This window comes from Ochotona princeps, chromosome 1 (genome assembly GCF_030435755.1).
Source record: "Ochotona princeps isolate mOchPri1 chromosome 1, mOchPri1.hap1, whole genome shotgun sequence".
In the NCBI taxonomy this organism is placed as follows: Eukaryota; Metazoa; Chordata; class Mammalia; order Lagomorpha; family Ochotonidae; genus Ochotona; species Ochotona princeps.
In genome coordinates, this window is record NC_080832.1 from 7,945,484 (window position 1) to 7,960,193 (window position 14,710).

A 14,710-nucleotide genomic window follows, 5' to 3' on the forward strand; every position below is an offset into this window, starting at 1 on the left:
ACAGTCTGGGCTGGTGTCGGGGACCTGCAGCCCTGTGATGGCAGCCTCCGCAGCGGAAGTGGCTCAGCCTGTCCTCTGCCGAGCCCCTGCTTGCCTTCCCAAGCACTTACCTGCTGCTCGTATGTACCTGTGACCACTGGTTACTGTGGAAGTACGGCTCTTCTGGGACAGCCAGAGGTTGGGGTAAAATTCAAATTTCAGTGTAGGAACATGCAGGGACCACACGTTCGTACGATCCCGCATGGAGGGACACGTGCACCCAGTCCATCAGCAAACTTCTCCCAGTCAAAGGCAGATTTCCCACGTGGCAACGTCCGGGGGCTCACTTTCCGTTCTCCCAAGTTCTGGCTGCTCTCCCTGGACTGCAGCCAGCCATTTCTGTGCTGGCCGTGCCCTGCCCACCTCCTCTGCTCAGGTCCTCTGGTGGTTTTGCTGGTGGCTTTCTCATATCAATTAAATCAAGAGTGCCTGGGGGGAACACCAGCGTTTGTCCCTCAGGGCTCCGGGGCTGACATGCTTCCATCCTAACCACATGTACGGAAGGAACTAAAGCCAGTCATGCACACTGAGAGAAAGAAAGGGAGGAGTTGGGGGGTCATTACTCGGATCATTTTGGAAAGTTGAGATAAGAAACAATTTTATGTGTGTGTGTGTGTGTGGATATAAAGTCCATAAAGCAAATTAAGAAAACACACAAAAAGACCAAAACTGTCTTGAAAAAGTGCTTGGAGAATTTACTGTACAATATTTTTAACAATTCATTTATATGTTGGCTTCTACATGCTCATATTTGTGTAAAACATTTATACATAGTCTTTACAATTTGTACATATATTAAATGGCTGTATCATAAACACTGTCGTGTGGGATCTTACAAAAGGCAAATCAAGAGGGGACAATTACTTATAAAACACTAACCAACCTTGCGATAGCGCAGAACAAGTGAGCACATCCATGTTCTCGGAGTTTCTCTCGTGGACTCTGGCATCAGCTTGTTCCCCATTCCGAGCGCCGTGGGAAATGCAGTAAGGCAAGTGTGCAAGGCGCTGGCACCACTGCCCGGAGCAGCAAGTCACGGTCGGCGAGGCCCCCGTTCTGTTTGGTGCCACTAACTACATGAGGCAGGCGGACAGAGCACCCCTCTGCACCCCGGCTCCCGCACAGGGCCCAGGGTGCTGCCCCTTGGTGGGCTGGGCAGAGGAGCCGTGAGAAAATCTCCTTTCTGGCCTGCAGGACCCACTGTCTCCACAGGTGGTGGCAATGTGCTGAACTGCACCTCCGGCTGGGGGGTGCCAGTCTGGACCTTCAGGCTCTGGCCACGAGGTCAGTGCAGACACCCACGATGGGGAGCAGTGCCCCGGGATTTCTTGCCAAGTCCCTTCATTTGCTGACTCACTCTTTCCCGAACAACACATGCCTGAACCACAGGCAGGAAGAATGCAGAGAGCATTGGGCTGGAGTGCTGTGCCAAGGAGCGCCCCAAGGGAGGCAGGGCCCTGGGGGGCCCACCAAGACCCCCTCCTGCGGTGGGAGCATTTGAGTCACAACAGTGTGAGGAAAAAGTGTGCAGACTTTCGAAGGACTGAAAAAAGTTATAAAAATACAAATATATATTTTTTATTCTGACATATTCCATATTTTTAAGAAAGCAATTAGTATTCAATTATCTGACATTGAGTAAGAATTGCAAGACTGTGGGTGAATTATAAATTACGATTCTAAGTAAAATATGAATGGGAGGAAAACCCTAATCTTCCATTCAAAATTTTGATAAATTTAAGTACTTTCCAAAAATAGACAATTTCCATTGGTTTAGGTGTTGGGCGCGGGAATCACAGACATCCCGAAAGAACGGACGCACATCGGCTGGTGAGGGAAGCACGGCTCTGTGCCAGTCGGATTTCTTTTGGTTTTCTCTCCTTGGAGGACGGAGGGAGACTTCTGCTGCCAACAGCATCGCCCCAGTCCGGAGCAGCACTCCGGTGGCCCCGCGTGCCGCCGCTCTACATAACTGGGAAGCGGCTGAGGGCCTGCCTCAGCTTCTCCGCAATCTGGGGGACAGAAGCAGCCGTGAGGACGCACAGCGTGAGCTCAATGTCGTAAAACGCCGACACTGAACTGGCTGTGTGCCAACCCCTCTGGCCCTGACCGCATCCGTGCCGGGGACACTGCATGCTGGGAACCTCCACACGCGGAGTCCCCACCACCTGCAGCTGCCTCCACTGCCCTGCCTTTTCTGGATCAGCATGGACGCTGTGACTGCCCTAGAGGTCCCATCTTGCCGAGCTCACCCTGTCCTGGTTGGCACCCTGCATCAGACCCATCCATCAGGATGGACCCATCACAAGGTTGATGGCATGCTGTGTGTGCTCATGTGCCTGTGCCCCTCCGAGGTGTCCACACACCTGTGAAAGCATGGGCATCTCACTGTGGGACACAAGCACCTGCAACAAGTGCTTGGTACACACAGGTACTCAGTAAATACATTCTCCACAAACAAATGGGCAAATGTTAACAATTTAGGACTTACTTGCCACAAGACCATGTCAGCTGTAAAGCTTAGCAGTTATAAGAGCCGCATGCATTTACACAGAGAGTGATGCAATGTGCAGTTTTCTACTTTGGTTACCACGCCATTCACAATCACACTAGCATACTGGAAAACCACTGAGCAGCCAAATGCTGCCTCCTCTTCCTCCGAGACACATTTGGTCAGCCCTCACCTAACTCACACCGGCCCCACCGGTGACAGTTGGCCAGTTAAGGAATGCAGGCATCATGAACTGGGGAACCAGGCTGCCCAAGTGAATCCTTCTGCAAGCCTGCCTCCCAGACTGCCTGCCAGCACACAGAACTTGGAAATGTGCATCAGCCATAGCAACCACGGGCTTGCTGGCCACTCGGCCAGAACATTCACCAGACAGAGCCATGGACAAAGTATGTGAGATAAAGCAGCCAACAGCCGGGCAGGAGTGTGGTGCAGGACTTGACTTTCTAGCCCATCCTGCCTGGTCCTTGCTCTCCAAACACCATGGGAAACAGACACCCCAGCACAGGTACCCAGGTGTCGCCTTCTTTGCAGCTTCTGTGTGAACCCGTCTACATGCATGAGCCCCTGTCTGCTGAGACTGCAAAGCAAGCTGCCCCAGGCCCCATGGGTGAACGGCTCACTGCCTGGTAGTGCCAGGCTGAGCTCATCTCACTCAGCAGGGTCCTGGTACAGAGATGCTGTGGGCTGTAGTTAGCCACACAGCAGGGACTTCTAGGAGCGTCAAACTAGCATCCAACACTCCTGCCTCAAAACAAATCCTTTCCAACACCCCCACACCACTCCAAAAGAAAAAGGCAGCCAGAATTAAAGGAGATTTTAAAAACATTGTGAGAGGAGTTAGATTGGGTAGTAGGCAGTTAGGGTATTCTGGGTCCCCAAGTCATTTGTTCTTCCCAAATATAAAAGGGAATTTCCCCACCATGTCTTGGATTCACCAGACAAGTGTATATCTTAACTTATCAGGAAAGCTTCCCAGGAGACAAAGGTAACATTAACATACCTATTCCCCACCTGAAGCCTCCGCCCAATTCTGTCTCCAGCCATTGCCAAGGGGGAGGGCTTCAGACTGGCCTCTTTATCATTAGAGAGGGACCAAGGAAGTTGGCCAGTGACACCTTTCTGGCCTTTTGTCCCAAGGCCAGGTACCATGGAAACCAGGAATTTTCTTTGTTTATGGAGAAACATCTTTGAGGGGAGTCTTTAAAAGATGCTTTCCCCACCATTAATACGGGATTTTCTCTCTTAGCTTTTCCTCCTGCCACTATGGCAGGGGACTAGGGTTTTTCTCTCCTGCTTTTCCTTCTGCCACTATGGCAGAGGATCTCAAGCCTCCCTCCCATCACTAGGATGGGAGTCTACTTTCTCAACTTTTTCTAATAAATCTTACTTTAAAACTAAACTGTGTCCGCATGATAATTCTTCTTTCCTGCGAGACAAGAATTGAGGTTGCTGCAGTATTCGGGGTTCAAAAACCCTACAACAACATGATACAACATATTTAAAAACAAAACTGCACAATAAATCTATGCATGGCCTGTGACTTAGGATTAAGAAGTGCAAGTCCCTCCTCAGGAGCGCCCCTGGGCGGTGCAAAGGCAGGCAGAGGAGTGTCACTCACCGTCTCATAGAACTGCACCTGCTGTTCCAGGTAGAGGCGGATGACACTGTTGTAGTCATAGATCCGGTTACTGTGGAAGTGATTCATTTCCGCTGCAACCCAAGCAAGACATCAGTCAGCTTCCTCCCCGAGATCTGGGACGACACGGTATCTCTGGCCCCAACCTTCTGGCTTCAGTGCGTGCACTTCTTGGAAAATCACTTTATAACAAGGCTAAAAACCAAGTCCCAAGTCAACGACATGCAGCACCTCACCAGGGTATGGCTGGCTTTTAGTGATTTGTATGTTGAATGTGCAAATGCTGAATGATTCAAATGCAGACCATTCATACAACACAACTGACCAAACAGACCTGATGTATGCTTCAGAGCTGCAAGTCTTCAGCCGTGTGTCTGCAGGCTGAGCAAGACTCTGAAGGTACCTGCTGCCTTCCCTTCTGTGAGGCCCCCGGTTTAACTAACACCGGGCAGTGGGCAATGGGAGGCCGCTCTTCAGGCAGTGGGGCGGTCCCACCAGGCCACGAACGCTGACCCTTGGCACGGTGGCCACATCAGGGCTTTCCCTGCTCTCCTAGCAAGCCCAGCCCAGGCTGCAGGGAGGCTACCTACCCTCTAGCCAGGGAGGTCTCACTTCACTGGGTTAAACCTCTCCAGGACTCCTCCCACCCTTTCAGCTCACCTTGAAGTGCGTAAGACATGGTGCCGACTCGCTTCACCATCATCTGCTTGTCCTGTGGAGTGATTTTGCTAGTTGCAACCAGTTTATCACTTTCCTTCACTTTCTCTATTGCTCCCTGAGAAATAGAAAACATTGTAGTGTTAATTAACAGAGCTGGAAGGGTTAGTCATAGTTTAAAACACAAGGCTGAAGCATTCCATAAATGACTTGTATGAAACCATGGCCACAAAATAAGAACAGAGGAAAGCATCTAAATTTAACTTTAGGTTCCTTGGAAGCAAAAAGGTGGCTATTCTTGAAAATTATAGCTATGCTAAAATTGGCAGATTTCCCCCATACCAGAAGAGAAACAGCACAGCCTGCCACTTAGCAGGAGAGCTTCGCCAATGGGAAAGTGGGGTTTAGGCAGCAGCCGCCTGGGATGCCTACATCCTGTCCAGGCAGCGGATCAAGTCCAGCAGATCTGTAGGAAAACAACTGACTAGAGAGGACACTGGGAGGCTTGCCAGTGTGGAGCCAGGGCTAGTCTCAGTGCCATCAGGAAGGCTCCAGGAGCAGTTGATATGGAAAGGCCCTAATCCTCAGGTTTAGATAACAGATCAAAGAGAGGTGTTTCCTCTCTCAGGCAGGGGAACAGGAACTAACAGACCAAGGAAAGAACTTGCTAGACCAACAAACTGCTTACTAGTCTTGCTGTTGATATGTAAATTCCTCAAGCCGCTTTCCTCCCTTATGCCTAAGTGACCAACAGTCTTTAAAAGGCTGATGCTAACAAGGACAGAATAAATCAATCAACTACCCCAGCCATATGTTGTCAGTGGAAAACTAGGCAAATGGAGACTCTAAGGTGGACTATGTTAATCAGTGGATTCTTCAGCAACTTCAACAAGCTTGGAATGGCGAGACTGGCAGCAATTCATAACTGTCGAACTATCAAAACCACTTGAGCAAGACCCTCGGAGCATGCCCCACATCGGGTACCTGGGATGGGTGGCAGGCTGGGTGGGGCTTCTCCCTTTATCTCCCCCTTTACCCAGATACAGAAAAAAAATGTGAAAATAATAGTCTTACTCATTTTTCTGTAGCCCTTGATCCTGTGTGCCCTAATTAACTATGTAAAGATTGTCAAAAATAAAGAAAAAAATTGAAAAAAATAAATAAAAGGCTGATGCTGTTAATAAGCTTTGATATTGACGTCAGTCAGTAGTCCACGTGTATGATTGTCGGCCGGCCAGTGAACAGAGATCCAGACACGGCTCTGGCCTACTGGCTCGGCCTGGCCCAGCCCTGGGACTGTGGGCATTTGGGGAGTGACCCAGTGGATGGAAGATCTTTCTTTCTCCCCGGCTGTTATGTCTTTCAAATACATGAACACAAACAGAACACAAAGAGTGGCCTGAGCAGGGTGAGAGTGAAGAACCTGGATGTTTTCTGCTTTTGTGATTCTGCCTCAATGGCTGGGCTGGGGGCTGTGTGAACTCCAGGCCTGACAGTCTACGTGACACCCCGCAGGACACCTGGCAGGTCACGTAGGCAGACCACTCCTCAGGAAGGAGGTCCCTGGTGTTTGGTAAGATTCACCACCCTATAGCTCATCGATTTGTACTTTTTGAAAGTTGCTAGTTTCAAATCCACCAATAGAAGCCTGCTAAATCATGACTGTATAATTAATAGCCTAAAATGTATAAGAACTGGGGGACTTGGGCTCTCTCTCTCTCTGGCTCGTGTTTCCTTCTCTTTTTGTCCTCCCTCGGCTGCGGCTGGGCTGGGGGAGGTGGCTGGGAGACCTAGGCTAACCTGAATAAACCACCTTTATGCCTTAACACCGACTTCAGACTTGATGATTATCTGGGGATTTCAAAATCTGGCACAAGAGGCGTTAACAGGCCCAGGAGTCCTGGAGCCCATGGAGAGCAGCATATGCAGAGGCCTGCAAGAGCTCTCTTCTCCACAGGCATTTAGGAGCTGCTGCGGAAGGGTGCTGATTTGTAAGGTTTGGGTCTGACTTTGACTTTTGGAAGAGACATTAAATTAATTTTGATGAATTCTTACATGGAAGGAGCCAGAGAAGCTGCCAAGCACCTCCCACTCTACAGTCATCACGTTGCTCATTATTTGCTGCTGTCTGGAAAGAAAACTGTGTTCCTGTGCAAATCAAGCTCCACGCCTAGAACGCGACCCCTGCTGACACGAACCCCTCCAACAAGCTGAGCAGGTCTATCCTGGGAAGGTGCGCCAAGCCTCTCACCTTGTGCCACTCTTCAGGACACGAAAATGGCATGGAGACCCAGAGCAAAGCCTCCCTAACCCCAGGACCCCAGTGTCCTACAGTGACACCCATTCCTGATGCACAGCTGGAAAGAGAGGGGAAACTTGCCCAGATGGAAAACCTGAGCATACCCTAGCGGAGGGGCAATTTACCAAAACCTTTTTGATGGGAATGAGTTTCTTTCCTACCAGGAAGCGCTAAGCACCTGTTTACCTTATGCGCGCCAATGATGTCAGGGAAGCAGCCCAGGAAGCCTTTGTACTCATGATTGCATTCCATCAGGAAATGCAGATCCTTCTTCGGCTAAAAAGGACACAGGCTGGGGTTATTGCCAGAATTCAGAAAATCAAGCAAAAGAAAATGTATCTGAGGAACACACCCCAAAGGTTCCACGTTCAGATCAGCCTTCCTCAAGAACTGCCAGGGTAAGGTGCTGCCCCCGCGCCCACGCTGGGGAAAGGACACAATACATGGAGATATGGAATACAAGTCATCCTGATGTCTAACGATACTCCTCAATGAGGCTGGGGCGCAGTGGGTTAACCCGGGGCTGGGGACATCCAAAGCCCATTCTGGGGTGTCCTGGTGGAGTCACAGCTACTCTGCTTCTGCTCCATTCAGCCGGAGGTCCCAGGCTGTGGCCCAGGCACTTCAGCCCCCGAGAGCCAGATGGAATTCCTGGTCTCTGGATGCTGCCTGGCCTTGCTCTGGATGCTGCAAACATCTGAGAGGGAGTGAAGCAACTATGGAAGACCTCTCCTCATACCCTTCCTGCTTCTACCCCTCTGCCTTCAAGCAAATCAATATTCACAGAAAAAACAAACACATAGAAAACTAAAAACTTAAAAATCTTGCAATTCTTTTAAAGAGTTACAAATTTTCCCATTTTTCTAAACTATAATTTTAATAACATAATAAAACATAATTTTTGCAAATCTTAGTAATGACCTCATCATTATGTGCATATATGTGGAAACACTTATACAAGAAAATCTTTTGTTGAAGATTTATTTATTTTTTATTTGAAAGGCAGTTACAGAGCAAGGAGAAACAGAGACCCTCCCTCTGCTGCTTCACTCCTCCAATGCCCAGAAGACCAGAGTTGGGCTGGTTCCTCCAAGTCTCCCACATTGAGTGCAGGGGCCCAAGGACCTGGAGTATTCTTTGCTGTCCTCCCAGGCTGGCAGCAGGGAACTGGATCAGAAGTGGAGCAGCTGGGACTCAAACCTACGCCCATAAGGGATGCTGCTGTGGCAGGCAGAGGCTTAGCCCACAACACCATGGCTCCATGAGCCATTTTAATTTTATTTATTTTTTTTTTATTATTATTTTTTTAATTGGAAAGGCAGATATACAGAGAGGAGAGACAGAGAGGATCTCTGAGAGGTTCACTCCCTAAGTGGCCGCAACGGCTGGAGCTGAGCTAATCCAAAGCCAGGAGCCTCTTACTGGTTTCCCTCATGGGTGCAGGGTCCCAAAGTCTTGGGCTGTCCTCGACTGCTTTCCCAGGCCACAGGCAGGGAACTGGATGGGAAGAGGGGCCGCAGGGATTAGAACTGGCGCTCATATGAGATCCCGGTGCGTTCAAGGCAAGAACCTTAACCACTACGCTATCAAGCTGGGCCTATTTTTTTTTTTAATTGGGTGATTTGAAACAATTTAAATGTTTATTCCCCACAAGGGAACTTACTATGTTATCTTTAAAAAGAATTGGAATGGGTTAGTAATGACTCCAATAATAGCTAAGGAACGGGGCCACTGTCATGGAGGGTTAAGCCAGTGGCATGATCCAGTTCCACCTCCTGTGTTAGGAAAGCAGCAGATGATGGCCCAAGTGCCTGGGGAGAGCTGAAAGCAGTTCTAGGCTCCTGGCTTTGGCCTGGCCCAGTCCCAGCAGTTGTGGCCACTTGGGGAGTGAATTATGGGCTGTGTCTCTCTTTGTGCCATTCAATCTTTTAAATAAATAAAACTTATTTTAAGAAGAGTTCAGGGGCTGCTGCAGTGGCACAAAGGTGAATGCTCCACCTACAGTGCTGGCATCCCACATGGGAGGCAGTTCAAGTCCTGGTTGCTCCACCTGTGATTCAATTTCCTGTTAATGGCCTGGGATGGCAGTGGAGGACGGCCGTGGAGGATGCCAGTGGAGGATGGCACCCACATGGGAACCCACAAGATGGTCCAGGCTCCTGGCTTTGGGCCCGCTCATTTTTGGCTGTTGTGGACATTTGAGGGGGTAAATCAGCTGATGGAAGATCTTCTGTCCCTTCTGTAAGTCTTTCAAGTAAAACAAATAAATCTTAAAAAAAAAAAGTGATAAACAGTTATGACAAAGATCTACCCTGTGCTGGGCACTGTGCCAGGTGCCTTACATTTATCAGCTATGAAATCCCGAGGCAGGCACTTCCATGGCCACATACAGACTGGAAAGCTGAGCCTTGGGCGGACGGAGAAGGTCCAGGTCTAGCCCCAGCACACTTCAATCCCGAGGGGTCGGGCTGGACAAGCACTGCCTGCACTGGAAGGCCTCTGTTTAGACTCTTTGATGACATGTAGACTTCCCCACTTGAGCTTACCCTAAGAGGCAGCATTATCAGATACCATGAACACCAACAGAGAGGAGATCTAGGTGAGAAGTCTGCCTTAGACGATGCTTCACATTAAATAAGCAGATTGGACAGCACGTAGTCGTCTCTGAACTTGGGGAATGTCAGTACCTGTTCTGCCACCAGATTGGCGATCTCCTCGTATGTCTTCCCAGCTTCTGTTATTGCATCATTGAGGTCTGTTTCACCTGAAAGCAAGCAGTTTCAGAGTGCTTGTACGCCATAAATGTTTCCTTCTACTGAACCTTGGCGTTAGCTTATGAGTTCTGCCACAGAAATCCTGAGGTGTTTGCCAAGCGAGGGAGAAGGCAGGTAAGTGACTCGCATCCTTCTGCCAAGCTTCCCACCCACAGCTCACAGCACCCTGTCCCAGCCAAGCGCTCCCGCACCCTGTCACGGATAGACGGTCACCATCCCCAGAAGAGACCCTGTGTTTGGTGGGCAGACCTGCCGCAGCTCAGGGCAGGTGGGCTGCCAGAGTCAGGACGTGAACCAGGCTTTGACCTGGCCCAGGCCTGGCTACTGTGGCCACTTGGACAATGAGTCAGTGGATGAAAAACCTTTCTGTCTCTCCCTCTCTGTGACCCCTTCAAACAAATAAATCAAACAAAAACACCACAAACTAACAAAAAACTAACAGAAGAAACCAAAGAGTTTTATGGAAGTTTGAAATCATTCCTCTGTATGTGATTGTAACTTCATCCTTTTTTTAAAAAAGGATTTATTTTTACTGCAAAGTCAGATATACAGAGAGGAAGATCTTCCATCCATTGATTCACTCCCTAAGGGGCTGCAAAGGCCGAAGCTGAGCCAAAGCTAGGAATCCAGAGCTTCTTCCAGGTCTCCCACGCGGGTGCAGGGTCCCAAAGCCTTGGGCCGTCCCTGACTGCTTTCCCAGGTCACAAGTAGGCAGCTGATTGGAAGCGGGGCTGCTGGGATTAGAACTGGCGCCCATATGGGATCCTGGCGCATGCAAGGTGAGGACTTCAGCCACTAGGCTACCATGCCAGGCCCTAAAATCTGACCTTTAATTTTTTTTAATCAAGATGATTGTACAGATTTGGCTAAGAAATGAAAAAAAGAACATTGTACACAATAGCTACTGGGCCATTGTAACAAGACAGCTGTATCTCAGACAAGAAGGACAAACATGCTAGGGGGCAAACGCACATTCCAGCAACCTCCTCCGGCCCTCCATCCTCAGAAGCCACCAGAGGGCAGTGAGCCCAGGGTGCCCAGGGCCTGGACAGAATGCCAGCCACCATCCACACACAGCAAGACATACCTTGGTAACCACTGGAACTAAACACGGTGGCCAGGCTCTGCAAAGCCTTTCCTATCTTCTGGTACTCCTTGGGCAATGCTGGCAGGAAAAAGGAACATGCTGTTTAATTGTTTTGTGAGCAATCCACACGGGGCCCAACTGGGAGTATTTACTCAGTGATGACAATACAAGACACATACATGGATGCCAGTCATCCTGAGCAACTGCGATCCTTCTCAGAGCGCCCAGGTAACAGGGGCTGCTGCTTGAACCGTCTCCACATTCTCACACACTGGTGACACGTAATGAAGCTGGAGTGCACTAAACGATTCCTCAGGCTCCCCAAGTGCCTTCTCAGATAGTGGCACACTGATCAATGCCCAGCTCCACATGGGGGCTGGACAAATGAGGCCTCAGGAGCTGAACTCACTGTCCAAGGTCACACAGCAGATAGAAGGTCATTGGCACCTGTGATTCCAAACCCACTGTCTTGCCCCAGCTATTACGCAGGTACGGGTAGAACACCCCTTACCCAGAGCCCTTGGGAGCAGTATTTCAGATTCTACAGGTTTTTTGGTTTCATTTGGGAATATGTACACAGACTTTACTGGCTGAACACTGGAGCTCAGGAAGTGACAGATTTCAGAGCAGTTTAGATTTGGGGTTAGGAATGCTCAATCTAGATAAATGATCATTTGCAAACTGATAACCAATCAGCTGAACAAAAACTGCTGGGAACAGATGTGGTAAGAGCCATCACGCTGGGCTCTGAGTTTCCACATGGGTGCACAGAGGTGACCCATTCACTGCGCCCACGGGTGCTGAGGAAGGTCCCACACGCTGGGAAAGGATCATCCTGCAGAGCTGTCCAGGGGGAGCCTGGATCGTTGTCCCTGAATCTGTGCACGTCCCCTCACCTGTACCGGCCGCCTCAGGAGAGGCCATGACAAAACACTCCAAACACATCTGTGCACGTCCCCTCACCTGTACCGGTCGCCTCAGGAGAGGCCATGACAAAACATTTCAAACACGCAAAAAAAAGACTTCTGGAGAAGACCTCAAATGACCGCAGCCATGCGTGCTGACAGGGTTCGAGCGCTGCCTGATGGCTTTGTCCGCATCCGTTCCCCACTGCCTGACTGGTGCAGCTCCGCGCCCTGCCCCCACTCACGCCCTGTGCAGCGCTTCCAGTGCTCCTGCCCCACGGTCAGCAGCTCCTTCACGCCGTCGTCCATGGCCTTGGTGAACTTCCCCACAGCATCGCACTTCTGCTCTCTGTGAGAAGGACAACCGTCAGTTCCACAGCCGGGAAGCAGTGCTGCCCGGAAGCGCACAGCGACCACGCCACAGGCCTGCGTGGCGTGCACCGCGCAGGCTGCCTCCCGCCGTGTGAAAGCTTCAGGTGTTTAAAGAACCACCTAAAAACCTGCCACTGACTCCGACTTTGCTTTCTCTCCTTGTTTCCTTGTGAATGTTTACTAAAGTTACCCCAATGTAAATAATCTTATGTAGTGAAATTCCCTTCTCTGGAGGCACCATCAAACCTCTGGGTTCCAGGGCTGGGGGGTTATGCATTCGACAGCACTTGGACACACAGAGGACGGCCTGAACGCACAGCTGCCTGGATGCCATGGAAGAAACAAGTGTGCTGACCAAGCTGCCGTGGGCGTCAGTGTGCACTGCACAACGTGAAAAGCACACTATAAAACCATGTATGGTGTGAGGCCATTTTCCCTATGGTCACTGATGGACACTGAGGGTCTGGAAGACCACACACCAACACTGAGCTTTGCTCTGGGCAGGGGGAGCACTGTGTGATGGCTTTCTCTTGTATATACTTTCGCTAACATACAGGAACAATTTTGTAACAATTTCTAACATTAAATAACAAACAACAGTTCTTATTAATCATTATAGAGAAAAGGAACTGTTTCAAAATTTCAACTGGACCTGTACTAGGAAAAAAAAAAAAGATCAAATGACTAAAGAACAGATTAAAAACACACCCATAGAGGAGGTGGCCGGAGACCACTTCCTTCAAGACCCTGTCCAGAGGCCGGCTTTGCCGAAGGCTGTGTGGGTGGCAGGTGGCTCTGTGCCTCAGGGCTTCACGGCCACCAGACACGGTGTCACCGAGGCAACTGCAGACTGCAAGGCAAAGGGATGCAGATCTTGGCCTGGCATTACAGGATGGGACCTCTATGTCCATCTCCCCTGACCACAAAGCCCACCTGCTGCCTCTCACAGTCTGATCTGACAGTCTCAGGCGTGGCGGTCCTGTCAGCACTGGAGGCGGGTACAGATAAACAGAAAGTGTGTGACGGTGTCCCTTACATTTCCAGTAAGTCCAAGTCAGGTGCTTCTGGCTCCATGGTGGAGAATATCATAACTCCCACCAACTCGTCTTTCTCAGCCTTCCTCTTTCCAGTTTTCCATTCCTGTCAATGAGAACATCACAGCGTTGAGGTTGCTGCAGGGTCAAACCTGGTCCCTTGACTCCTTCCTTGTTTGCCATAATCCTTGGGGGGTAGCCCCCCTGTCTGCACAGGGTCTCAGTGGTCGTGCCCCTAATGCAACAGCACTGCGTGGTCATGCCACTGCTCAGAACAGGCTGCAGAGAGCCAAGTCTGAGGGTGACAGGCTGAGCCACGGTCCTGTCCCCGTGCATGCCAACACTGATACAGTAGAGGCTGGTAAAGAGAATGTAGGCTATTTCCAAATAAGAATACCTAGTACGTTTCTAAAATATAAGATGGAGACCAATATTATGAGATATTTTTCTTCCTTAAAAAAATACCATTTTAAGGTTTCTCACACACTCAAAACCCATCTGTGCACGGTGCAGTGCACGCTTGCGACACCAGCTCCTTGGCTGAGCCACAGCCGGCACCCCAAGAACAGGCTCCTGCCCCCTGCCTCCCCTACCAAGGTGCCATCTCCTCTCTTGGTGGCTTCCCTCTTGGCACTCGTTCAGGTGTCACTACCTGACTCTGTATCCCTAAACAACTCTTTTGACTGTCGGACCCGTGGAGAGCCCCAAAGCCTGGCTCAGCCTGTGGCTGGCACTTCTCACATGAATGTGGGTAGTTGGGCCTCACTCACCTTGTGGCCCACATCAAGTAGTGAGCACAGCTGTGGCCAGGACACCTCCTGGCATTTAGGAGGTGCATTTTTGGTTCAGTGCTGCCCAGGAGTGGAGATTCTGGGTTCCACTAAGGGTTCACCTACAGCAGACAACTCCAACCTGGTCTAGCAAGAGGTCCTGGCAGATCCAGGACTCCCAAGCCATGCCTCTCACCAAGAGGACACTTGCTGGCCAATCTCGTCCACTGTGCATAAGTGGGGAATCTCACTGGGGTTTAACTTGCATTTCTTATTTCTTTAGGAAATAAAGTGCTTTTCCATGCTTTTCATGATTTAAATACCTTCCCTTGTGAGCTACAGTACCAAATCTCCTATTATTGGGATGATTGTCTGATTTATACAGGCTTTCATACAGGTTCAGAAATCTAGCCCTAGGCCTGGTGTGATGACTCAATGGCTAAACCTTCACCTTGCAGCGCTGGGATCCCATATGGGCGCCAGTTCTAATTGCGGCAGCTCCACTTCCCATCCAGCTCCCTGCTTGTGGCCTGGGAAAGCAGTTGAGGACAGTCCAAAGCTTGGGACCCTGCATCTATTTGGGAGACCTGGAAGAAGTTCCTAGCTCCTGGCTTCAGATAGGTGC

The 14,710-nt window shown here is 50.0% G+C and overlaps 1 protein-coding gene across 1 annotated transcript in view; it reads right to left on the minus strand.

Moving 5' to 3' along the window:
- Positions 1-1,539: 1,539 nt before the first annotated feature.
- Positions 1,540-14,710, minus strand: part of SNX9 (sorting nexin 9) — a 98,353-nt gene continuing 85,182 nt past the window's right edge. Inside the window, exons 11-18 of the mRNA XM_058661649.1 lie at positions 13,318-13,421; positions 12,155-12,258; positions 11,005-11,082; positions 9,831-9,907; positions 7,330-7,419; positions 4,848-4,962; positions 4,170-4,261; positions 1,540-2,051 (exon numbers count right to left, since the gene is read on the minus strand). Of these exons, the coding sequence (XP_058517632.1) occupies positions 2,004-2,051; positions 4,170-4,261; positions 4,848-4,962; positions 7,330-7,419; positions 9,831-9,907; positions 11,005-11,082; positions 12,155-12,258; positions 13,318-13,421 (708 nt within the window). The 3' untranslated portion in view covers positions 1,540-2,003. The remainder of the gene's footprint in view (positions 2,052-4,169; positions 4,262-4,847; positions 4,963-7,329; positions 7,420-9,830; positions 9,908-11,004; positions 11,083-12,154; positions 12,259-13,317; positions 13,422-14,710) is intronic.